The 27,249-nt window shown below is 47.0% G+C and overlaps 1 protein-coding gene across 14 annotated transcripts in view; it reads left to right on the top strand.

The window, feature by feature from the left end:
* Positions 1-27,249, top strand: part of SETDB2 (SET domain bifurcated histone lysine methyltransferase 2) — a 1,645,210-nt gene that overhangs the window by 749,568 nt on the left and 868,393 nt on the right. For all 14 annotated transcript variants that reach the window (XM_069639329.1, XM_069639325.1, XM_069639326.1 and 11 more), the window contains one exon: positions 17,311-17,889. In XM_069639329.1, coding sequence (XP_069495430.1) covers positions 17,311-17,889 — 579 coding nt within the window. The remainder of the gene's footprint in view (positions 1-17,310; positions 17,890-27,249) is intronic.

The raw sequence follows: 27,249 nt of genomic DNA, 5'->3' as shown, positions 1-27,249 counted from the left end.
GCCTGACAAGGGTGTCTGGTAGTGAAACATTTTTGGAGAGAGATACCAGGGATCTAAGTGAACCAAAAGGGGGATATTCCTGGTAGGAAAGTAAACCAGGATATCGGGAGTTTGTTTCAGTTGAATTTGAGAAGTTTCCTGGCAGGATAGTGTACCGGGAAACTTATTTTTAATTGGTGTTTTAAAAAGAGACTTGGTCATATTAAGTTCTTGTTTCAATTGAATTTTGTCAAACAGAAGCTTTAAAAAAGAAATGCCTTTTGCCATACTTGAATCAATGTTATTAAAAAGACATTTGTTTTGCCATCCTGAAAAGTAGTAAAGACTTTTCCTTGCCTTATACAAACCTGTTATGAAAAGAACATTGGTTTTGTCATCCTGAGGAAAATATTAGGTGAAAGAGACCTTTGTACTGCCTTTAAAAGACTGGTCTTGATACAAGAATATTGTGAATTGCTTACCTGAAGTAATCTAGGGGAAGGGAGCCAACCCTGGAAACAAGAAGTGTTTTTGTTGAAGTTATATGTTTGAGTTGTTGCACTTTTCTATTAGGTTGAACTTTGAAGCATTTACCGTGCTACCGTGCACTGTTTGCTTGTATAGGTTAGTGTGAGGCCATCCTGCTTTAGTTTTAATTTGATAGGAAGGGACATTAACGCTAGGATAGGGAACGTTAGGCCTTCATCCATACCCCTTTTTAATTTTATAAAATGACTAATATTGAGAAAAGTATCTCTTTATGTCCGCGTCTCTGTTACACTAAGGGCTTCCCCGCGGGCCTCCTTGCAGAATACGACTTCTTTACAAGCTCCTCTGTGGACCAGATACAGGTTGCCATGGCGCATGTACAAACTACGACGGACTCCGGGTCAGCTGACACGTCCTGTACGTGGAAGACATACGGCAAGACACGCCACCTTACTGCTATAAAACCACCGTCTTTCAAGGGGCTCTTTGCTGCTAATTAGCGTTACAAGCTACAAGCGGTTTAGTCCTTTACTACTTCGTGTCTTCTCCACACGATTACTCATCTGATTTCCTGGTTTTTGACCCTTGCCTGACTACTGGATTGGCTTGCCTCCTCCTTTATTCCAGTCGTGCTCGTTTGTTTTTTTGACTCGGACGTTATTGGATCCGGCTCCCTTCTGTCTCTTGCGGTACTTCATTCCAGGTTGCCGCTTCTGCACACCGAACCAAAGCAGAGGACTTGCTGTCAACTATCCGGAACTTTTCTACACCTACTCTGGATGCATGTGTACTCAGGTACATACTTAATTGGCAAATCCCGTCTCTGCTACTATTTTCTCTCCACGACTTTGTTTGGATATTTGTCTTCTGTTGGATTCTGGGACATTTAGTGACTATCTTGTGAACTTGTCTTCAAGTGCATATAAACGCTCTGCTGAAACTGCACCAACCCGGCACTAGTGCAACCCTCGTGCCGTTCGGGGCTACTTCCCTATACTAACATTCCTGTTTGTTATTTTCTCCTTTCGTTGTCTTCTGTTTCCTGGATTCCTTTCCTCAAAATATCTTTATTCAGGTTAGTTGTTACCAGTTAGATATATAAGTTGGGACTGATACTTTTAAAAGGCTGTTTAGAATATTCCCACTCATTGTGTTATATTTGTTGTAGATCCACCCGGGGAAGCTCCACTCCAATACTTACCTAGGTAGTTTCCCATTAAATTCAACTGTTCTGATTACTTGCTTTAACTTCAACACTGTCTAATATCTTTGTATTCCTTTGCAGCATTTGTATTGGCGGTGTGTGTTCTCCCCGCTTTTTTATTTAATTGACACCTCTGTCTGTCCCAACTGAAACAGCAGAGCGGTACATTGAAGAAAAGAGCCCCTCTTTGAGGAAGCCTGAGTCTTGTACTCAGGGGAGCTGGGATGGAAGGCTGAATATTGATTCTTGTACCACCATCATCTCCAAGGTCACTCCTCCACATCTTCGGCCTATTTCGGAGTGGTGAGTAACAGTCTCATTGCTGACCCCTCACATAGTGTCTTGCTGCCTCAAAAAAACAGGAATAGCAAAGCAGTAGCAACATTCAGTGGCAAAGATGCAGATACATAGCTAAGTCCTTCCTCATATAGGGTTGTGCCACCATGACAACCATTTGCGAATGCCGCAAGGGGGACTTGGGATGTAATCCTGCCTGCTAACTGTAGCGCCACCAGAGAGGGTTTAGGAAAAAATAGGGTTGTGATGTCGCCCTTGGGCAACCCCCAAACGCAACCTTAATTCTTGAGAGAGCCTCTGGTGGTGGGATTAACCGGCAGACAGTGTGACCAGCTGCGGACACCAGTGGAACTGACCTTTATTACATCTTGCTGGAAGGTGTGGTGTCTGGTGGTGGTAAAACTAGAGTGCCGACTTCAGGCAACATCAAACAAATGTTGTCAGCTCAGGAGGGGCCTGTCGAAAAGTCCCAACAGTTCAGCGCTCGGATCTATGTACCAGCCTCTCCACCGCAGGTGGCGGGTGAACCTTCAGTTATACCAGCCACAAAGGATGATATTAAAACAATGTTGGCAGAGCATAAACAAGACATCACGCAAGAAATTGAAGGGTGTATCGATAAGGTCGCTGGAACGGTTGAGGAACTGCAAACGCGCACCACTGGGGTTGAATCCCAGGTAGTGTAGCTGGAGGACTTGGCAGCGGATCAGGCCCATGAGCAAGCTCTGATGGCGGAGCGAATGGGAACCTTAGAGCAGCGACTAGTAGCGGTTAGGCAAGAGGATGCTGAGTCGCTCAAGGCGAAATAATATCAGAATACGGGCATTCCTAAGCAGGTACATGGTTCAGAGCTCCCAGCCTACATGGAAGCCCTGCTCTGCGCCATACTATTGCTCCCAGAAGATGAGGAATTGTTGCTGGACCGAACGCACAGGGTCTACACTGCATTTCAGATCAGAAATGCCCTGTGCCTGGATGTGCCCATGAGAGTCCACTTCTTTGGTCAGAAGGACCGGGTGATGTGAGAAGCCTGGAAACGGGAGTTGCTCCACTTTAGAGTCTCGGAGCTGAAGCTCTTTCAGGACTTTTCGCAAGCTATGTTGTTTCAGCGTAAAAAACGGAATATGGTAACAGCCTGGCTGTGAGAGAGATATCCCATACAGATCTGGATTCCCATATAAACTAGTCTTTGAGGTAAAAGGAGTGAAATATGTGTTAACGAAGGAAGAAGAGGCAGCAGCCCTGATGGAGGGTCATGACGGCAAGATGGATGGCGACAGGCAAACCATACATATTCATCTCAGTCTCAGGGGAGGAAACGACCCGGGCTTCGTGGTCCCCTTGTCAAGAGCAAACATAGACTGTACAGGAAAGATGAGCATCCGGACAGTGAACCTGGGTGAAGAAGTCTGACCCTCCGGGTCAAGGTTTTGTTTCTGGACTGTCCGGGTTGGGGCAGGAGGAGGAGAGTTAACTTTTGTGTTAAATGATGTATGTTTTGGGGAAACGTCAATGATGTGGCTCGGTGGGAGGGCCTGTTTGGGGGGTGGTGGGGTCAGGTGGAAGAGAGCTGTGTGAGGCCTTGGAGGGACTGGAAAGGCCTCTATGTGGGAGCATTCTGTAATCTGGCTCCAGAAATCCCTTAGAGGCTTGTTCAATTTTGGTTTTGAAGTTATTTAATCAGTGTAAGTGATAATTCTCCTTCTAGGGCTAATTTCCCTCACCTAGTGAGTCCCCCAGCAGCTTTGCTGGATTTCTGGAGTTTATTATTTCCACCTGGTAAGAGTGTACATCTTTTTTTCCACTCTTACATGTGTTTTGGTCTGTGTTGTTACTCATTGTGTGATCTTAGGCACTGGAGCACACCACTCCAAGTGCCTCTGTTCTTGTATGGGTAGTCTAGTAACCCTGGGTTGTCTTTTAAGACTTCCCCCCTGACTCCATTTTGCTGGGGCTGACTACTGTCCCCCAGAGAAAGGTAAAGTTGCCATTTACTTTACATAGTCATTTTGACCACAGACCCAGTACACCCCATCTTACATGGAGTACTGGAAAGGGCTAATCTGTACCCCTTTTCTGCCTTTACCTCCCTGAGCATTGTTTCGCTCTTTTAACATTTAGGGCCTCATTACACGTTGTGCGGTAAAATCCGCAAATTACCGGCATGGCGCCCTTAACGTGTCCGCCCTCGTAGGAGTGCGCTAATAGCGTACCATTACGAGTACGCGGACACGAGCTTTGCGCCATGCCGGTAATGCCCCTCCAGCCTTGCCGCTAATCTCCCCCAAAAGTCACTTACTGCCTTCCACGACAGTGCAGATAGCGACTCCGCCTTGACCCATCGTGCAAATAGCAGCCACCGCTAATAGCGGTGACCGTTAAATACCGGAACCGGAATTAGCATCATCGCACAGGAACGGGAAAGAGCACAGCGGCCATCTTTAAAAACACAATCCATTGGCATGCTCTGCCCCCTGGACCTGTTCGTGTTACCTTGCTGCCTGAGACCCATTGCTACACTGTCACCATGCCCAAGGCATTAAAAAAAACAACAGACCGCCAGCGAAAGGAGAAGTTCTCCACCGAGGAGTTAGTGATGCTGACTCAAACCTTAACGGACAATTCAGAAGTGGTCTTTGCAAATGACATGCGGCGGGAGACCCTCCTAAAGAAGAAATCAATCTGGGCTGAAGTGGCAACAAAAGTGAGTGCTGTTGGCACCAGCACGCGCACTGTACGCGAGTGCAGAAAACGATGGAACGACCTGAGACTCCGGGTCAGGATGATCCTGTCCGAGAACCACAAGACTGCCACCGCTGGAGGATCAGGGTCACCGATCAAGCTGAAGGAGTGGGAGGAAACATGTGCAAACCTCATCGGGGTAGAATGTTATGAAGGAGTCGGGAGGATGGAGCACGGCGTGCCGGACACTTCTGATGGAGGTAAGTGCACTGATGCAAGCATGCAATGTGAATGTACAAGTCCCCACAAATGGCAGCCCTGGATCACTGCATGGATAGCCCGGCATCCACACATGCATCCCACCCTGCACATGTCAGCGCCAGACCCCAACACACACATACATGCATACATCAACAGAGCCAAGTGCCACACACACCACTGCATGGATGAGGCACTGAAATGACACCTCACCTGCTTCATCCACAATGAAGTTCAAACGGCCCCAAATTAATTCATGATGTAGCCTGCATTGAGTACATGCGACCATAACCAATGATATCCCCCTTCTTGTCCCCGACAGGGTCGCACACAGACAGCGAGGGAGCACCCCAGGCACCCCCTGTGCAAAAGAAAAAAAGGCCACAGCCCAGCGAGGACGCACCAACATCATCAGGTGGAAAAAGGCCAAGGCCCCTATTGCAGCGCCCAAAACAACTCCTGCGTGCCAGTGCCACGCAAAACCCTACTGCCCCGCCTCTGGAGGTCCACTCCCCCCCCAAATCACCGCCACCGAGGGTCCACCCTCAGCTGCTGCCAGTTCGGCAGGGGAGGCAGCAGCCATTGCCACATTGTCCGACGTGGATGAGCCCATGGAAATCGATCTGCCGATGCACACCCCAAGCCCTGCTGTAACCCCCGAGCAATCACCCCTACACACACCTTGCTCACACGTCACCGTTCACAAGTCTATGGAGGCCTTCAGTAGCCCCACAGAGGCGGCATCTGCACACCAGCCAGCATCAGGATGCGCAGCAGACACACCACCACAGGCTGCCACTTCCCCTGACCTGGCCAGTGTCATCCAGCGCCAGCAGGCTCTCACAGACCTCGTAGGTCAACATGTGGAGGAGGTTGCCCGTCTCAGGGCTGACCTCGGGGAGACATCCAGGCACTCCAGGGAGGGAATGGAGTTGTGCACAGACAGGCTGTGTGGGGAGCTGATACGCGTCCGGGAGGTGCTAACACGCATTGCAGATGCTATGGAGCGCCAATTTCCACCAGGACAGTCTGCCACCTCTTCGACCACCAGTTCGCGGCAGACAAGCCCAATCAGACGCTCTACACGCACCACCAGGTGCACCTCCAGCCAGCCCCCAAATGCTGGCCCTGGCAATGAACAATAGGGCGTGAATGTCCATTGTCCTCTGTGCATGCCTGGACACATATATTGTTGGAGACTCATGAGGGACAGTTGGGGGGGGGGGGGAGGTGTGTGTGATGGGACAGTTGTGGGGGGTGGGGGGAAGGGTGTTATGGGACAGTTGTGGGGGAGAAAAGGTTGGCGGGATGGTTGGGGCCTTGCACATTTTCCTTTTTCTGTTCATTAATACACTGTTGTTTGAGCAAAACACAGGCCTTGACTCCTTCATTGTGTGTGATCAATTTATTGACGGCAAGGTCCATTGTGAGCTAACAAACAGACACCAGTGCATCACCAGCCATATACAGGTGACAGTATGACTACATGTCACTCAGAATATTTGGTTAATCAAATGCTGCCTCACAGCATGTCCCTCCTGGCCATCCCCTCTTGCATGACCTGCATCCCCTTCACCTCCATCCTCATCCCTGTCATCATCCTCATCAGGTGCCTCCATTTCAACGTCAGGGGGCAGTGGCACATTCCGTCTCATACACCTATTGTGCAGCATGACACATGCCGTGGTGATCTTTGCAACCTTCTCATGGCCATACAGGAGGGCGCCACCAGACCTGCTAATGCACCTAAACCGTGACTTCAGCAGTCCGAAAGTCTGCTCGATGACGAGGCGGGTACGGGTATGTGCATGATTGTATTCTTCTTCGTGCCTGTTCTTTGGGTTCCGTACAGGTGTGAGGAGCCACCTCTTCAGGGGATAGCCGGCATCACCTACATGGGGGGAGGAATGGGTTCCTGTTACTTTTTGACACATGTGTGGGCTGTTCATGTCACATACTTTGGCCTATCATTTTGATTCATGTACACATTCAACTGCATCAGTGAATATGGTCTGTGTGACTGCTTTGTGCAAAGGTGAGCACAAGCATGCAAGTAGACATGCCCCATGGATGCCTCCAACAGTGACTGCCATGTCCTGGGTGAGGCCAGGTCATTGGTGTCCCTATGGGCAGGTACATTTGGTACCACACTGGTGGTGTACTGTCCTTCCGACATTGCTGTTGCCATGCTGAGAGGCAACGCTTCAGTGGTGCCATGGGTTTGTGGTGCATTGCCATAGCTAGGGGGTATACCTTTGCATGCATCCAAGGGCACAATGCATTGTTGATGTTGAGCTGTAGGAATGCTGCATGACTATGTTGGCGGCATGGATGACATTTGTGTATTTCGTGGCGTGGAGTGTCGTGCTATGTGGATGAGGATTGATGTTTGATGTCACCAGATTTGGGTTGTCCGCTCTGTCGTGTGGTATACTTGCATGTCCGTTCATCCCAAGTACGTTGCTGCCCTCACAGATGCCCATTGGCGTACATCTGTACGTGCATTTGGGCGACGGACTACAGGCTACACCCAGTTGGAGTATCTATCGCCCCCCCCAATGCACACCCAGTTGGAGTATCTATCTATCCCCCCCAATGCACACCCAGTTGGAGTATCTATCTATCCCCCCCAATGCACACCCAATTGGAGTATCTATCTATCCCCCCCAATGCACACCCAGTTGGAGTATCTATCTATCCCCCCCCAATGCACACCCAGTTGGAGTATCTATCTACCCCCCCAATCACACTGCCAGGTGCTTAGCATGGAACTCACCAAGTAGCCACAAACGTTGTCCCATTTGTCGCTCCATGTAGCTGGGGATAGTTGAGTTCCGCAGGACCATGGAATCATGGGTAGATCCTGGAAATCGGGCACAGCAATGTGTGATTATCTTGTTTGCGTCACATACCATTTGGACATTGATGGAGTGGAATTGCTTCCTGTTTCGGTAGACTACTTCATTGTGATGTGGGACGACCAATTCCACATGTGTACAGTCGATGGCCCCAATGCAACTTGGGATGCCTGCCAGTGAATAGAAGCCAACTTTGGTGTTTGCAATCTCCTGGGCAGTCCGTGGCATGGATATGTGTTCGGGTGCATGCTTCAGGGGGGCATCCAGTACCTGGTTCAGTATGCGTGAGAATACTGGTTGGGAGATGCCATGCATGTGCCCCACTGTATGCTGGTAGGTTCCTGTGGCCAGGAAGTGGAGCACTGTCACCACCTTGAGTAGAGGGGAGATGGCAGTTCGGATATCTATGAGGCTCACAATGTCGTTGTGTATCATGTCCACGATGCTGGTGATGGTGTCCCGGTCCAGACGGTACAGGGTGTGTATCTGCTTAGGTGTTAGGTTAAATGGACTGGCTCTGATCCGGGGAATTGGTGGGTGCCTCTGTGGTATGATTAGGTGGCGTGGTGGTGCTTGCTGTGCCTGTCTGGCCCTCCTCCTCCTTCTGCCTCTCCTCTGTGCAGCCTGTTGTTGTAGCAGCAGCGCTGCAATCAGGTCCTCCAGGCTGTTAGGCAGAAACCTGTGCAGTTCCCTTAGGGAACACTGCAAAAGATTTAAGACTACAGGTATAACAGTAAACCCACTTGGTAGCAGTCTGCACCACCCAGATTTACCTGGTAGCTGTGGCTGAGCAGTCAGACTTCCCTCAAGAAGAGTTAGGCAGTATGCAAAGTATACACAATAGGTACTCAAACACAATAGTACAAGCAAACACTGACCAGAGCTTGGTTTCAAAAGTATATAGTTATTTATTTTAAGAACACATAAGTTGAAAACACTCTAGCAATATATAGTAAAACACTTCAAACACAGTTATATGGAAAGCAGCCCCAACCCTTATTCCTAACTAGACAACTCTTGGTTAACACCACATAATTCAAACAGAGGTGAGTGCTTAACGTTAGATGACACTCTAGTGGTTCAAAGAAGGGAGGGAAAAAGAGCAGAATTAGGATAAACACACCACTCTAAGGTCAAGAACACTTTCAGTAGGCTCAAAGAAGCACAAAGTCACAGGTGAGCAAAAGTCACTAGGCAGGGCCCACTCTTAGAGCAGACAGAGCGAAAATGTGCCCAAGATCACACAGTTATTAGGGATTCAGAGTCTTGCAAAAGAGTTCAGGAAGAGTTTAGAGAGGCTTAGAAAGTTTAGCCAGGGTGTCCCAGGCACTCCCAGGTTCGAAAGCCGGGGGCTAAAACTACCCCGTACAGTCGGTGGCAAGGGAAGCCAGGCAGAACACGGTACCTTAAACGGGAAGGATCCTCCAGCGGTGGCAGTTGTTCCAGGCAATGGCAGCAAGGCTCGACGTCGGTCAGGGAAGAAGTTCTCGCTGAAGAGCAGAAGAAGAAGGTCGTTGCACTGCCCGGGAAGAAACCAGCCGCGGAGTCCTCCGGTTAAAGGGTTGTACCGACTTTCGCGGTTGTGGTAAAAGTGTGGTATTCCGGTTGCCGGGGTGCTTGGCACGGGCAAGGCGGCCACGAGATACCTCGAAGAAGCGGAAAGAAGGTAAAAACTGGTTGTCCCCACCAGTCAAGGGAAGGAGCCACTCCGTTAAGAGTTCTCCTCGGTCGTTGGGAAGAGTGGTGAGACGGTTCAGCAGGGCTCCACCGGGTGGTGTCGTCGTAGCAGGTCGGCTCAGCTCTTCCCTCGTCGGATTCTTGGTCCTGTGGCGACTTCTGAAGTTCCAGTCCCCAAAGCCCTGCTTTTATGCAGCAAACCCCCATTCACCCAGCCTAGCTGTCACTCAAACATGCTAAGTAGTGAGCCGGCCGGCTCACCACTTGGGTTAATCAGGACGGAGTGCGACTTGAGTTACCAAGGTAACTCAGTCCAGGGTGCCTAAATCCCCCTCCACCCCTCCTAAGTACCCCAGACAGAGTGGCACCACTTTGGAGGGCTTCTGTGGAGAAGCCCGCCAAAAGTGGAACAAAGGGCTCCACTTTGGGTCAGAGTTACAGAGGCGAACGCCAACGCCATTTTAGAATCAAGCTTTGGCAAAAAATCCCAACCGGAGTTATAATAATAAATATATAAACCGGCGGTATGTTTGAGGCTACCGTAAATAAATAATTAAATGTGTTAGCCTAAAACAATGGGAAATCCCATAGGAAAATATTTGCGGTTGAATATAAAAAGTAGTTTCCACTGCCACCAGCCAAAACTCGATCAGGGGGGACGGAGACGTGCCCCTTCGACTAACAGACCCTGGGGCAATCGAATTGCCCCAGCCAGTACGTCCACAATATGATGGTTTGTACTGGTTCTGTTCAGGATTTAAGACTAGTAAGGTCTTTGGTGACTTTACATGCCCTGGGAGACAGTAGTCAGTCCCAGGGTATGGAGTCTATGTTGGGGAGTCCCTAGGACACCCCTCGGTTACTGCACAGAGGGTGCTGTGTAACCCACATCACAAAAATACATGAGGCCCTATGGAGTAAAAGACCCCATAGCCCATTCAACACAAGGTTTAACCAAGAAAACACACTTCAAACAAGTGTGAGGGTAAAAGAGTCTCACTCTTGGCAGGAGAAAAAAAAGAAACCCCAGAAATCCAGCAAAGCTGCTGGGGGACTCACTAGGTAGGGAAATTCAGCCTAAACCGAGAATTCTCCCTAACACAGGCCATGTAATGCTGCCAGTATTGGAACCATCTTGGTGTTTGTTGGAAGGGGTGTAGGAAGGGGTGTGGTGTGCTTCTTTTGAGCAGCCACAGTCTCCATTGCCTCCACCTGTGCTGATTTTGGCCACCTGTGGCAGGTGTTGACACTGCTTAGTTCTTTTAACGGGTGGTTCGCGATGGCGGTATTGCCACCATGCCGGTAAGGGGTTTTGGGGTATTTACCATGGCGCTATTGCCGTGTGCACTGGCCTTGTGATGGTGTGCTATTAGCGGCATGTAATTATTTACGGGTTGGCGGGTCGCGCGCACGCGGACTGACCGCTATTAGTGGCACCGTAATTAGCGGTGCTGCTAATGGCGGTGAGCCGGGTCGTAATTCGCATGGGCATTTAACGTTACCGGTATTCCATTACCGGTAACGTTAAATACCTACCGCCATCCGTGTAATGAGGCCCTTAGACTTGGCTGGTGGCAGTGGTATCTACCCTAACTTTTCTACCGCGATTATATTAGATAAACGTGGTACTGTTCTTGGCTATTATATTAGCCTCGAACATAAACCCGCTTGACCAAATCGTCTTTCTTTTGGCTCCGGTTGGGTTTATTCTTCTTGTGATTTACTTTGCGCGGCAAACTAGGTTTGCCTTCTTTGTTCACCGTCTTTTTGGCGGGCTTCTGCAGAGAAGCCCTCCTCAAGGTGCCTGGGTGTCTAGGTGGGCTGAATGTGAGGGTGGGGTGTAGTCACCCCCTGCACAGGGTATCCTAGGAAACCCAAGTCACACTTTGCCATGATTGGCTGAGGTGGTTGTCCCGGCTGGACAACCCCCCCGCTGTGTGATTGACAGCCAGGCTGTGTGAATGGGGGTTTTGCGCATAAAAGGCAGGTCTCTTGGGCTAGAAGTCAGAGTCGCCTCTGGAACTACAAGGAACCGAAGAAAAGTGGAGAGAACGACGGCTGCTGTAAGTACCCCGTCCCGGTGAAGCTCTGCTGCAGTCCTGAGCTATCTACCCTTTCGACGACTAAGAGAAGATCCAGTCCGGAGTCTTCTTCCCTTGAGCCTGGTGGGGATAACCAGCTCATCTTCTTCAGCCAGAGATCTCCGCCTTGGTCGAAATCGCTGCACACTGCTGTAGTGGTCCGGATAGCCACCTGCTGAGCCTCTCTTGTTTTTAAGGAGCACACCTTTTCGTTGTTGCTGCTGCCGGCTTCATCCCTGTGTGGTGAAGACCCCCTTCAGACGTCCTCCTTCACAACGAAGCTCCAGGAATCGTGGGTCTGCGGGAAACCAACAGGAACAACTGCCAGGGCTCCAGCTGCATCGTGGAAATAGGGTATTGTGTTCTACTTGAGGAAACTGGGTCAACCCCCTTTTCTTCATCTTCAAGGCTCGTCCTTGTCTTCCCTGCTTCTTATAACTTTTGCTTCCGAACATTGACAATATTCAAGTACTCTTGGGCTGTACGGAATCGTGAACTGTCTAACGGTGTGATCTTCGGCACAGGCCTCTGGTGTCATCTAAACCTGGCTCCGACCCTTTGACTTTTGAACTCCTGTTTCTGATTGTTTCTCGATACTGTCTGCCTAACCTAAATATTGCCTGTGATTTTTGCCTCCATCCCTCTGGGTCTCTCGGATGCAAAGTGTGTTTTTTCCCTGGTAGCATTTCATGTCACGGATATGCGTTTATTTAGTAGACCGAACTTTCAAAAAGTGATCGCAACCATATCCGCGGTATCGTGTTTTGTTCATAACACGGTTTCATTCAAACACAGGGTACTTACATTGAGACTTACTGTACAAAGTGAATTGGTTAGTTGTAGTATATTTAACGTGTGGTTTTGTTTAAAGTTTAATAGAGGTGTTGTGTTTATAACTGATGGTTTAAAAATAAATGTACTTATATTTTTTACCTGAAACCTTGAGTCAGTGTTTGCTTGAGTCATAGTAATTGTGGTCCCTTTGTGTAATCTCTGCTACTGCTCATATACTCTTGGGATAAGCCTGGCTGCTCTGCTACTGCTACCACTATAACTTAGTACAGGCTTGTACTAAAGGTAAAACTTGTATTGCCACCTGTGGTCTTAATCGTGTGTAGTGGTCCCTAAGGGCACTTCATAGGATTCTGCCTAACAATCTCGGGAGGATAGCTTGGGGGCAACCCACTCGCCTTGGAAGCAAGACGACGCGGAGCAACACCAGTTCGATCCCCGGGTCCGCGATTAGAAACCTCTGGGTATTAAGCGCGTTATAAATCACCAATTACAAAAAAACTATAATTACAATTTGGTTGATGAACTCAAGCTTGAAAGACACCAGTGCACAAGTAGAAACGTGATGGGAGGGACGGGTTGACTGGTTTGGCTAGTCACGAGTCCCTGGGGTCCCAATGGTGGAGCTGCTTTGGATCTACTCGGTAAGGTAATTGTGACACTGCGAGTGGGCACATGGAATGTTCGGGGCCTTAATTCACCCATGAAACGTAAAACAATCTTGGGGCGGTTAGGAAATCTAGGGTGGCACATAACGATTTTACAAGAGACTCACTTGCTTCCCTGAGAAGAAGCTTAAATGCAAGAGGTTTCCACAGGGTGCGCTGGGGTCAAGAGGAAGGGAGTGGCCATTCTGCTGGGAAGGGGTTTTCCGTTTAAAGTGAGAGCAGTTGAAGCATACCCTGTGGGACAGTAGCAGTACAAAGCTCGTTGGAGGGGATCTCGCTGACAGTGGTGGGATTATATGGGCCAAATGACAACCAGGACAAGTTTGTCCGGGATCTGATCCCGATTACCTTGGTGTTCATGGAGGGGGCGCTGATTGGAGAGCGGGATTTCAGTAGTGTGGTCAACCCACATGCTGATCAGACATCTTCCGCCTCCGAGGTAGCCCTCTGAAAACTTCAGGGCTATTACGAGCATGCTACTTGAATTAGACCTGACAGAAGCCTGGCGTTTTCATCATCAGGAGGAGTGGGATTACACATTCTTTTCTGCAGTACACAAATCTTCCATCGTCAGCTACACAAAGTCTGTGGAAATAGTCCACGCAATACACAGACCACGCCCAGTTACACTTGTCCTACAGAGCGTGCTCCTTTGCAGTTAAACAAAGCAACCCTAACAGACCTGGTGATCAGGCGGGAAATGGGGTAGCCGATTAAGAACTATTTTAGGGAGAATGATACGGGGGAACTGGACAAGGATCTCGCATGGGACGCGGGGAAGGCTGTATTCCTGGGTGTACTTATAGGAGAAGTGGCAGCCTTGGCTCAAGCCAAATTCTCTGTTAGGGAAATGTTGGAATCCGAGCTTCGTGACAGGGAACAGGAGCATAAGCGAAGGAACACACCGCGGTCCAACAGAGTCCCTACAGGCAGGCGCAGCAGCTAATAATCTACTGCATCCCAAGCAATATTACACCAGGGGGGACAGGCGAACAAAATCCTAGTGTCCAAATTGAAATCAGCTCAGTCACGTAACCGAGTAGGAGACCTCAAGACTGGGAGGGGATTCTCTGCTGGGGGGGGGGGGGGGAGAAGGGATGAAATCAAGATAATAGTCATATTTCACTGACTTCCCAGGGGAGGGAAGCACTAGGTTCTAGGCGGCCGGGTCTATACTAAGTAAGCTCTGGCTTCCCAAACTATCGGAACCCGACAAGATTGCGCTGGAGAGCCTGATTACTGCACCAGAAATTGATTTGGTTATCAAAGCCCTTCCGAATAATAAAGCCCTGTGTCCCCAATGGGTTCACCAATGTCTTCTATAAAGGTTACTGAGCCCAATTGATCCCCAAGATGGTGAAGCTATTTAACTCTTTTGTTTTGGAACAACCGGGAGGGTGTCGGGAACAATGGGGAGTCCTGGATCTCACTTATTCTACAACCGGGAAATATACGGCTGAGTGCACGTCGTATCGACCTATTGCACTACTCAACTGCGACGTGAAGATCTATACAAAAATATTGGCCAATAGGCTAGCAGAAATTCTGCCAAAATGGATTGAGGACCAGACAAGCATCATAAAAGGGCGATCAGCCTTAGAGGACATCCAATGAGCACTGAACATGATTGTCTTGGGGGTGCGTACTAAACAGTATTCGGTAGTGTTCTCCCCGGACGCGAATAAAGCTGTTTACAGCGTGGCCTGGCCTTATTTGAGGGAAGCTCTGGGTAATTATGGATTTGTCCCGCAATTTTGCAAATGGGTGTTTGCCAGTTTCAGGGCCCCTTCCACGTGTGTAAGAGTTAACAAGGCATACACAAGACCCATCTCTATTAAATGGGGTAACATGCAGGGAAACCCTCTGTCGTGCATGGTATCACAAGTATGACACTGACACAAGAGGTACAAGTTTCAAAACCTTTATTCAATTTTCGGGTTTGGAAAAACACGTGCTTTGCCCTATAGCTATGGTGGGAATAGTCTCTACCATTTAAATAATATTCAACAAACCCGTAGTTTCTCAAATGCAGCTCCAGTTTCTTAGACTCGACTTCAACTCTGCAGTCAGAGTTCTTAATTTGATTTAGTTTCCTATTTTCTTTTAGTATGTGATTCAACATTAGCAGTTTGCTATTTGCATCCAGTTCATTATTCAACTGTCGAGTCAGCTTCAATACATCTGCGATGTCAGACATGGTGTCCTCTTTGCTCGTTCCTTGCCGCAGCTGCTTTTGCTTCCACTTCACACAAAAGTCTTCCCTCTGCACACAGGAGGCTTCCCTTGATTTGGGGATGTCGGCCGGCGTCCCGTCTCATCCTCGGATCCTGCCACGACTGCCTCCAGATTCCCGGGGGTTTGTATCAATATCTGTGCCCAAGTTCCCCAGGTTTCTCTCCCTCCTCACTTCTCGGCTTTGCCTTTTATACACCTGTGGTTCTTCAATATGCTTCAGGTGTATTATTCAATTCTGCCTGACTCTGATTAAGAGGACATGGCTGACCTTCATAACTTGCAGGCATCTTCGTCGTTCCAGTACCTAAGTGGTGAGAGTGAATGGTGTTAGTTACTCTCAGTTGCTTATGCCTCGTCTCAGTACTAAAGTGGTGAGAGTATGTGGTGTTCCTTACTCTCAGCTGTCTTTGTCTCAATACTGTCAAGTGTACAAGACGGGAAACAAGGGTAGTTGACCTACAATTAACCATAAGGGTCAGGGAGGCTCAAGTTGATTGTCATTAGGGCACGGGGGATACCAGGTCTCTCCTAAAGGCACCCCACTCCCAATCCGCCAAGGCCCTTCTCCAAGGTGATACTCCCCGTCTTCTCCACCCTCAGTGTCGGGACCCAAGAGCGGCAGCCCTTCCTTGGCCAACTTAGCGGAAGACCCAAAGGGAGGAAATGTGAGGATGCCCTCAGGTTTCTCACAGTGGGCAGCTATACCAATTAGTTCCTATTTAATTCTATTATATAGGCAAAGGTTCTTATGCAAGATGAGTTGTCTGCATCACTGCTGTAGCCATGTAGTGGGCTATATGTAAATGTCTGTTTTTTACTTTTCAATTAGGGGTGAACTGTGAATAATGGTTACTGCATAGCTGTTTGTTCACCAAAGAGAGCTCTGCAAGTGCTATTTGTCCTACAGGTGGCAGTGTTGTGCTCCAATCATTCATGCTTTGTCGTGCTGGCTGTTCAACTCCTGCCAAAGTTGCACACTTTGGACTATTTTCTCTGGGACATGGCACTGGGAACTTCAGCAAATCGTATGTAGTCTGATCAGTTGTCTTGTTCTTAAAACCTCCGGAGTCTAGTATCATTTTATCTTACGCTTTCATGCTCTCACCATGCAAACTAAACGCTGGGAAAGCTGTTTTGCTTCCTTTTCGCTCTATCAGTTCCTGCGCTGTATCTGGCCTGTGGCTGTATAAATGTTGCGACTCTGGAATGTGTGCCTTTCAGTTAAAGTCAGACTGCTGCTTTTCTACTGTGGGGTAATGGGGGAGATTTTCATGCTGCTAGAAAGCCTGCCTTTAGTGTATTCAGCTAATGTAAGATATTGACGATCATGGATTTATCAATATAAACATTCTTTCTATGGATTTCTCTAACTAGAGCAAAATGATACTGTGCCTAGCTTAAGAGTTAGGCGGTTATGTAATACATATATGTATATATAAATATGTGTGTGTTGTGGCCTAATTAAAGAATGACTACTGGTGCTCTGCTCGCCTAAGCATGAAGCCTTTTACTAAATGGGCTGCTTGCTTTATCACAGCGTGGTTTTTCTTCACAGTTTATACATTCGTGTAGGTTTGAGACGTTACATGAATGTGCCCACGTTCTAATATTCGCCTTCAGATGCTTCATTGATTTAAATACTTTTTGGTAGGGCTTATCAGTTGCTTTTGCATAGAGTGCTTTTCACAGTTCATTCAAGATTTATGAACAATGATTATGCCTAATAGTGACTTTCTAACATCCCATAAATTAGCATTGAACTAGATTTCAAATGCCTTCTTTTCTCATCTCTCAGTGATAAACCTAATCATGACTGTTATGTTACTGGGATTTATACCACACTCTGCTGCCATTTACATGGTCCCCCTGTGCTCTGGCGGATTCGAAAGAAAGGGGTGGGTTGGTTTAGTAGGCAGGGAGGGAAAATGCAAGATCACTTTGATTCTGTGCTGCTGTGTGCAAATCTGTTTCTAAGTGGTCTATTGCATTTGTTATTGCATATTCTAGTATGCTTTATGTTTCTGCTAATTGCATCAATAAAATAAAAGCTTGTGAAACCACCCTCATTCTGTTATGTTGGTTGTTTGCAGGACATCAGAGAACAGGGAAACTCCTGTGCCATCACCTGAAGCCCCCATTGAAGATATTTGTTCTAACAAGTTATCACCTGTAAAGAGATGCTTTCAGAGCCACTGTCGCTGCAGGACAACGTGCTTCTCAGAAAGATCCCCTTTTGCGTTCAGAGGAGAAAACATTTTGAAAATTCCTGTCTTATGTCACTTTCAAAGACGGCATGCAAAAAAGACACACCATGCCGATTTACTGGATGTCTACTATCAAGCACCCTGTGGAAGAAGTCTTAGAAACTTTAAGGAAGTCCAGAGATACCTCTTTGAAACTAAGTGCTGCTCTTTATTTGTAAATTATTTTTCCTTCAACACCTACGTTCAGATAGACCGAACTGCTCCCACCAGGGAAGCCTTTGCACAGGAATCTGATATCAGCGGAGGGGCTGAGTCTGTGCCAGTGTCCTTCCGTAATGAAATTGACTGCTCAAAGCTGCCCTATTTCACATATAAAAAAGCCCCATGGCCACCTGCATATTACAGGGACAACTTTTACAGCACGTTCAAAGATTCATGCAGCTGCACAGATGGTTGCAGAGACATGTGAGTATGAACAGGTATTTTAGATAGATGTTCCCTCTGAGTTGATAAAATAGATAAGGAAAAATGCACAACCTGTTTTATTGTTCCATGTGGTGATCTAGACTGAACAATATGGGGTGGAATTACTCTGTGTGCAGTGCAGCATTGTAAAATGACAGTGAAGACCAGCTTTGGATAAAATCGTGAGCCATAGTTGATTAATCAAATTTGACATAAGCAGATTGTGTCCCTGAACAATTTCAAAAAGTATATTCATCACAAGGAGCATTAAGCCTTCATATTTATGAATTTATGAACAGATCTGTGCCATACAGATTTTAATAGCATAACACATGTTGTCTCAGTAATGTGCAGGCCTTTTGTATGTACTTTCAAAGGGCCAGCTCCAGCCTCATTTTGATGGAACTTTAATAGACCTCCCTCCCCATACCTGTCCGCAGGTAGCAACCTTTAGCCGCACAAGTATGTTTTTTTCCCTCCATTGCCATGCTCTTTCCCACTGGTCTCAGAGGAGTGTTGGTCCCATGACCAGCTACACCTCCTCTAGCTTTTTCAAATGGTAAGGGCTTTGTTTCCCACTCATTGCAGTGCTCTTCCACCAGCCAATCAGGAGCCACCTGCTCTTCCATATATTCATCCTTCCCTATGAAACCTCATTGCCGGAATCCTCAGTGAAGGAAGAAGGCAGGAATGTTGTCTTTTTATGCCTGTTAGGGCCCAAATAGTGCCATGGGCTGAAACCCTTGCCACATATTCAACATCAGGAATACATTTGTATAGTCCCATACTACGGCTTGGGCCCATCACCCTCAAAGAATCCCTGGTCTGCCAATCCTCGGGCCCACATCCCTCACATCGCTCTGCCACCCCCCTTGCTGTTTTTGCACAGCTTGATGCTAATCAGCGCCCACTCGGCTGTCCTTTACGCCAAAGACATAACTGACATAAGTTCCACCCACAAGGCTGACGCTATATTTATCACTAAAACATGGCTCTTCCCCCTACCTCATCTACAAATCAAACTGGGCATACACCCTGCTCACCCAGTTGCCTATGAAGCTCATGGAGCTGCTCACTTGCCACTGCCTACTATCACACAGATTGCCACCTTCTATCTCATCCATCTACCACCCCCAGGTTCTGGTCATTCCTTGATGATATCTCTGTTCGCATTACACCGCGTCAATTGACTACTCAACAAACCTTTTCCTTGGTGATCTCAATTTACCAGGAACCCAAGCTACCTAAAACCCCAGTGGTGCTATCTAACACAACATATATCCCTGAATCCATGAACATAAAACATGTACTCAACCCCACCCACATCAGTGGGAATATTCTCAGCAATGTCTTGTGTTTCCCCATTTAAAAGGCTTCAGTCAGATTCCACTTGCCTTGACAAACCATGCCGTCATCCCTATCTTCTTTATGCATACCATTCCAACTAATAAGATTGATTGTTTATTTGTATAGCGCCGATACACAATGAGTTTCAAAGGGTTTCAAGGAGGGATAGAACATTGGAAAAAAAAGTTACATTCTTACAGGTCCTTGAAACAAATCAGAATGTGGAAAAAAAAACTCATCAGCCTGGTGACATTTCAGATTGTCCAAGTGCAGGGAACAATAAGGGAGAGGAGAGGCAGGAAAACGGAGACAAAACTAGCAGTGACATTACTATGCCTGACGACAATTGATGTAGTGCATGAATATCAAGAGGAGGGGAAGAAGGGAGGTGGGGGGAGAGTGGAGAGAGGGGATAGAGAGAGGAACAGAACAAGCAACTAACATGAAAGGTCCGACAAATATTCAGGCTGGTGATGGGGGGGGGGGGGAGTGGGAGGAGAAGACAAGGAGGGAAAGGGGGGAGACAGACAAGCTGTTATCAGATGTCAAGGGACAAATGATAAGAGTAAGTGCTAATGGACATAAAAGAGAACGTGGGGGGGGGCAAAGTGGCTGCAAAAGGCAGGTGGCTACGATTACTGTGCCTGACGGCAATTGATGTAGTGCCAGGCTTAAACAAGACAAGAGGAGGGAAGGAGGAGGAGAGGACAGGCGGCTGCAAAAGACCAGCGCTACGATTACTATGCCTGACAGCAATTGAGGTAGTGCCACAATTTAACAGGAGAAGGGAAGGGGGGGAGGGGAAGGGGGGGTGGACAGGGGGGTGGACGGGAGGGTGAGGAGGCCACAGAAAACTAAACAGTGAGCAAGACAGAGGGTAGGGGGGCAACAGAACACTCAAAGGGGGCAAGGCGGAGGGAGTGGGAAAACAAACATTCACGGGGGCATGGGGGTGGGTGATGGACACATAAATACTCACAGGGGCAGCTGGTTCAAGGGGGCACAGAAACACTCGCGGGGCAAGGGGGATGGAAGGGGGCACAGAAACACTCAATGGGGCATGGGGGTGGGGGGCACAGAGATATGGAAAGGCCATTGTGTCTTGCCGCCGTTCCTTTAAGAACAACCCCTTGAAGCACTAGAACAGTCTTGCAACGCTAGCATCCCAACCAACCCCCAACATTAACACCTTACTGTCAACATTCCACCAGAACTGGTAGACTGACATACATCACTCCCTGAAAAAGTCTCATAAGGGTTAACCCTCTGCCCACTTGTATACCCAAGAGTACCTGAAAATAATCGCACTACCGAACAGAAGATAAAACTCTGGCACAAAATACCTAAGCTTAAGAACCTTCTTGCCTTAAATGAGTTGCACTCTACGCCTCAATGTAAAGCTGCATTTTACTCCATGACTATCACATCAGCCGTGAACAGGAATAAAGTCTTCTTTGTGGCAGTCAAACATGTCTCCAGCTCATTCCCTGACACGCTAAACACAATGAATGTTTTCATCACTATGATAGATAAAATCAGACAACATATTGATGCATAAAATTGGAGGCCACCACGTTCACAATCCCTTGTGCAACACCACTGTGGACATTCTTTCCATGCCTTAACCACCAGGACCTTGTTGATACACTTGTATCACTAAAACCTACCTCATAAAAGTTTGTCATCCTTTCCCCTGACATTGTGAAACAGTTCTCAGGATCCGCCCTTTAATACCTCCAAATAGTCAAAGCCTTGCTCGATCAGGGAGTCTTTTCAAGCACCTTAAAACAGGATTAATCATTATTTTCCTTAAAAAAAAATACTAGACCAGTGAACCTTGCAAAACGGTTGGCTGATCGCTAGCCTTCATTGGTAAAATCACTGAAAAGGCTAAAATCACTGAAAAGGCAACTAGGCAGTTGCTAACTAACTCCACAAGTTGATTAAGCAAAGCGGCCTGCTCTTTGACTACCAATCTGGATTTAGTCACAGATGTAGTATGGATGCTGCCACCATCCAGCTCCTAGATGATGCTCTTCAAATCATTGATACAGGCTAATTATGTCTCTGGGTCCACCTTGAATTCCTGTCGCCTTTGACAGGCACAGTCCTTAACTGGTTCACCTTCTACTTCTCCGACAGATACCAAGCAGCCCAGATGGGTAACTTCATATCTGCCCATCACCCAGTTGCTTGCAGAGTACCATAGGAATCAATACTGTCCCGGGTGATCTTCAATCGTTATATGGAACCATTCAGGTCCCTTCCCGTTGACGCACATATCTCATTTCACCAGTACGCCAACATCACTACGTTATACCTCAAACTGTACTTGGGATATTTCATGTCTCAGGAAATGCCTCGTCTCTATCAAAGCTTGGACGATAAGCACCTACCTGAAACTCCATCCCACCTAATCGGAATTCCTTCCCACTAGGCTATCCATCTAAACAGGAGTCTATCCAAGGGTGGCTGAATGACATGCACCTTGATGAACTCACACTTCAGCTGGCACCATGTGCTAAATCTCTTGGGTTCATTATAGACCGCAAACTCTCCTTCAAGCAAAATAGCAACCAAAAACCCAAACCACCTACTGTGAGATAGCATTACAGAATATGAAACCCTTCCTCCCACCTGATCATTTCAGAACCACAGTATGTGACCTGACAATATGTTAATTTCATGGAGCGGAACGCCTCCCTTACCGGTGTCCGGGCCACATACCTAGCCCTCCCTTATAGCGGTACAATATGCTGCTACACCCCTCCTACTGGGAGGTAGGAAATTTGACTACATCTCCCTCCTCCTAAGAGAATTACACTGGCTATCCATCCCAGCCAGGATATTCTTCAAAATTGCCTGCTTCACATATGGGGTAACTACTGCTCGGACACCAGCCTAGCTAGCCACAAAGTGCCCAGGCTCTAGTAGGATACTTTCCACTAGGAGCCAAACCATTGCAAGGCTCGATACTGAACTGTCACGCAAAGAGAAAACCAGGAAACTGGCCTTCTCTTGCTATGCCCCTGCCTACTGGAACACCATCCTGTGCAATCAGTAGCTCTCCTACCCTACTTCTGTTCAGGAAGTGTTCAAGATCATGTTCAGTAGGGAACACATATGGGCCACTAAGGCTACTGCTAGGTATATATTAGCCCTGTAGTTTGGGATATCCAAGCTATTGTAATCTCCTCTTCCACTGATCTCTGTTAACATGAAATTAGCTGTATAGCGCTCTGATGCGGCTAAGTCGGTTTGTGCTGTATAAACCCTAAATCAAATAGAAGCATTTTCCAGAATGGGGCAGGCAGTGGAGTCCAACCCTCCCTTGCATGTCTCTGATTACACCCTCAAGTCTGACCCATGTCCGTCTCACTCACTAGATTTTTCTTGCCAACTGGAATGTTACCTGTGGTCCTTTTTTTCTGCATCAGTGTTGAACTTTGTTTCTCAGCGGGAGCACAGTTCGTCAGTTCTCAGGTCTGGGTGGTGCAACAGCAGAACAGGAGCATAATAGTCAAGGCGCAGCAAGTGAGAAGGAGGAAGCCCTTTCCAATTAAACAGACCTGGTGGGCGCTGTGAGGGGGTCAGTAATCTGAGGTAGACAACTGATAGTAGTTTTCTCAGTATTTTACATTATATATTTTTTTGTGTTAAAGGCATGGTCTAGTAAAAAATGTTATTGTCCCTACAGGTCGGCCATGTTTTTTGAGCCTAAGTGGCTCGATTTTAGAAAACTTTCCTGTGGACCTTACCCGAGTTTTCGTCCATTAAATGCATGCGAAAACAGGCACCAGGGAGCCGCCATTTTGTGATAATCCTATCACTTGCTGCATCTAAGTATAAACAGACCATTTCACAACACACAGCAGCAGATTTTCGATTCCATTCCTCTCTCTGTGTTACTTAGAGTATTTTGTGACTCGTTTCTGTGCTCTGGTCAGCTACCTTCGCCGCTTGTAGCCTGTGTGAACACCTGTACCATCTCGGTAAATTATTTTACTTTGTTTACCAAACAATGGCTACAATAATGCCCTACATGTACAAGCCCGAGTATACCGAGGAGGAACTACTGGAAAGGGAAGCACGCGAAAACGATGGGGATTCGGACGGCAGTTGGCAGGACGAATCAACAGATGAAGAGCCTGGGCCTAGTCGCATGGACGGCGTCTCCACCTGGTGCACATGCAATCGGTGCGAGCTAATGCCAACCGTGGAGAACTGCTGCTGCCGAGAAAACTCAGGATGCCTGGCCTACATTTCGGAAGGTGAGCCATGACCGCAATGCATCACCGAGCTGCCAGACTTCAGGGCATCCTGCCTCACACGTGCCATGTTGAGAATAATGATGGTGCTTATGCACGAACTTCGCGCAACTGTTCGTCCTCGTAATCCGAGTAAGTAAACTCTGCTTGTCATGCCACTCCTATTTCATGTTCTTCTACTATATCCAAAATTACATCTACATATCATTGTAACGCATGTAAGTCGTTCAATAGTGTGCATTGTCTAGATAGCATTTGTCCGTGCAGAATGCCATTAGTTACAAGAATTGTCATTGACAACAAATGTTTATTAAACTTATCTTGGTCATTTAAAAACAGTTTGTTTCATTCCTTTTCACAGGTGGTACAGGCTGGTGGCCTATCGTTCCTTTACATGGTGGCTCCAGGGGAGGCTTGGACACCGCGTTCGAAGAGTGATACCCGCCTGTGCCGTTCGTGCCATAAGAGAAACGTTCCCGAGTGACAGCGGTCAGTACAGGGGATTTTCTCTCGCTGTGCTGCAACCTGACCTGTATAATCTTTAAAGTCTTGTATTTTTGTGTCATGAAAATAAGATACAAAATAAAACACCACATATATTTTAACAACGGTTGTTTCGATTTTTTTAAATGAATCAAGTGTGTCTCCATTCAAGGATGGACGTCAGACATCTGTGCTCCGAATGGGTGAAGGTCTGGTCGCTGTGAAGCAGGGTGGTCACTATCTAAGCTAGCATAAAATATTCTCGATAATGCATGCACTAAATAACACTTGTTCAAAGTCTTTCAGTAGGTTATGTCTCTATAAAAGTCACACATATATCTATACTAACAATTAACATTGGATTATACAGGCCTTAGGTTAAGGGTCTTGACCACTGTAATACACCGGTTGAAGTGTGGGTCTGTGCTCACAAGAATCTCTGGTATGTGGCATTTGTTATTGATAAGCAACGATATACTGCAGTAGGGGTCTAATGTTAATTGGGGATCTGCTAGGTGGGCATCATGTTGTTGTCAGTGGTCTGGCACTTGAAGAGAATACGTTGCAGGTACACAGGGTCACAATGGCAGTAAGTTTCCACTGGCGAGGGTGTGTGGGCAAGGACACGTTTATGGAGATGAAAGAGCGATGTGCTTAGTTCAGGCTGGTTCACATGCAGGACAGTGATCTCAGAGGAAGAGTCATGCTCAGTTGTCCCATCTACGCGATTGTCAACCAAAGTTATCACATAAGGGCAAGGGGTGAACCCACTACTGGAGGCACTTGGTCCGAGTTTCTACTGAGAAGTAAAGCATGAGAGGGGCCATTGAGAGGGGCCTGATGGCCCCTCGTTCCCACACACTTATCTGCACGCCCCAGGCCCATCCAGCCCACTCCCCTCTATCAAAGGCGGTTCGCGCCAGTGGATGCGCGCTGTCAGGGGCGCGAAAGGCCAAGGTGCCAAACTACATGTACACTTCAAAAGGTATCCAACGCCAAGGGGCCATCGGTCACATGGCCTCCTCAGACCCCGTGTCTCCAGCCAGGCCTCCCCTTGAAGCAGGCCGCCCCCCTAATACCACGACATACATGCGTCATTAATTCACAAACACACACCTGTTTCTAATACTTTATAAACCACTTGATATGTCTCATGAGAACATCTTTGTGCTTTGCAAGTCAACTCCTGAACATGCTACCTGGCAACCACTGAGATCTACGCTAATCTACTCGTCGTCGTGCTATCCGTGAACTTCTGTGACCGCTTAGAGCAAACCCATCAGTGTGCTACCTGTGGCCACCCACCTATTCTCCTGCAACATACTGCTCTGCTTGCTGAATCCAACTGTTTGTTGGTCAAGGTAAGGCCATGTATCCTAGTCATATTTCGCAGATTTTTAAATTTCTATCTATTTGCGAGTAGAGTACACAATAGTGCTATGTTCATTGGTCCCATTGCTATTGACTTGAGTTTCCATTGCTATGCTATCAATAGATCTATTTATTTTCATCTTTGTCTATTGTCATCGAATTGCATCCTTCGGGGGTCCAGTCTATAATGTAAGCATGTTTCCTTCTCATGCAAGACAGAACATCCAAGGGACGAGTCACATGTTCAGATTTTAGTCCCATCATTTATACATTTCTGCAACTTATGCAAATACTTAGCCGCACATAATGAACTGGTATAGTGCCTGCAACCAAAACAAATCTTGCATTGATCATTGTATGATTCATTTACTTTTGTATCAAATCTTTATTCATGAAGATTGTATAATAATGTTGATATTTACTTTTCAGATTTATCAACAATGCCTGCCTGTTCGATTAGCGGTTGCCCTTCGAAGACCCATGCGGAATCTGAAGGCACTACAATGCATGTATTCTCAAAAACTGTTGATCGAATAAGAGAATGGGTCAGACATTGCGGATATCCACTGGATGAGCTGGAAAGTAGAGTCCAACAAGTCTTACAGGACAATAGGGGTGATCGATACCTCATCTGCAGCCGGCACTTTTCCTTGGACATGTACACAACATCTTGGGTAACAAAGAAGAATAAACGGCGAACGACACGGAAATTGATCGAAAACGCTATTCCCACTCTATTCGTCCACATTCCGCCACTGGTGAGTCAAGTGTCCGGATTTAGCTTTAGTCCTTGCGGTAGTGTGTAGGTAGCCAAATGGATTAATTGATATTGTAGGTGTTCTATCCCTTGTAATAATTTCGATATTGATATGAGGGTATAGTTTTTTGAATAATGACATTTATCATATATTCTTTTTCGATTTCATAACCCACAAACGCAATGTATATATATATATGGGAACAGGGAACTGTGCTGTATTGAGCATTTTTCAAGTATTCTGTCGCCTTACATGGCTATTTTTAATATTGGCATTTCATTATCAATCATTAATTTACCTTTACAACTTCTTGACTATCCCTTGAATCTGAAGCAAGAACATTCTACATACTTGACGTGGTCGCAGTTATCAACCACTTCTAGCGCGTATCAGGTAATCTTACTAGGCTAATCCGCTACATACTCGTTTTATGCATGTCAAGTAATAGTTTTATTCTATCGTGTAATTATTTTACTGAATGTTTTCCAATTGATATACACCTTAGTTATCGTCCACTGGTGTATGTTTTCAGTTATAATTAGTGTTATCCATACTAATGCAAGTACTGTCTTTCAGGGAGATGCTGAAGCGTCCGCCACATCTACAACATTTTTAGATGTACTTCACCAGCAGGAGGTATGGATACTGACAGCTCCATCGAGCGTCATCATCAGAGCTGGAATTCTTGTTGTTTGATTGTTCTACACAATGTTTCATTCGTGGTTAGCCGTTGATATGTACCTGTGCTGTCGACCCCAGGTGTGTGTTATGTTTTCACTATTGTAATCCTCACTAATGCAAGTACTATGTTTCAGGCAGTTGATGGAGTGTCAACCCCTGCACTTGATGCAGAGCCTGACATTCAAGTAATTCCAGGGGAAGTGGAAGCGGAAGCGGGACCATGCGTATACGAATTGGCGCAACAGCTTTCGGAAGTGCGCACTACATTTGCAACATCCATAGATATTCTTCAGCAGCACGAGGTATGGATACTGACTGCTCCATCATGCGTGATCATATAACGTGATTCCATTTGCTATACTTTCTTCCCTATTAACGCAAGTGCTGTGTTTCAGGGAGGCGACAAAGCTTCCACTACAATCACAACATCCAATTTAGATGATGCAGATGTA

This window comes from Ambystoma mexicanum, chromosome 7q, assembly GCF_040938575.1.
Source record: "Ambystoma mexicanum isolate Mex_15411 chromosome 7q, UKY_AmexF1_1, whole genome shotgun sequence".
Classification (NCBI taxonomy): domain Eukaryota; kingdom Metazoa; phylum Chordata; class Amphibia; order Caudata; family Ambystomatidae; genus Ambystoma; species Ambystoma mexicanum.
Note: the sequence above shows the minus strand (reverse complement) of the source record. Positions and strands in the feature narration are given on the sequence as shown.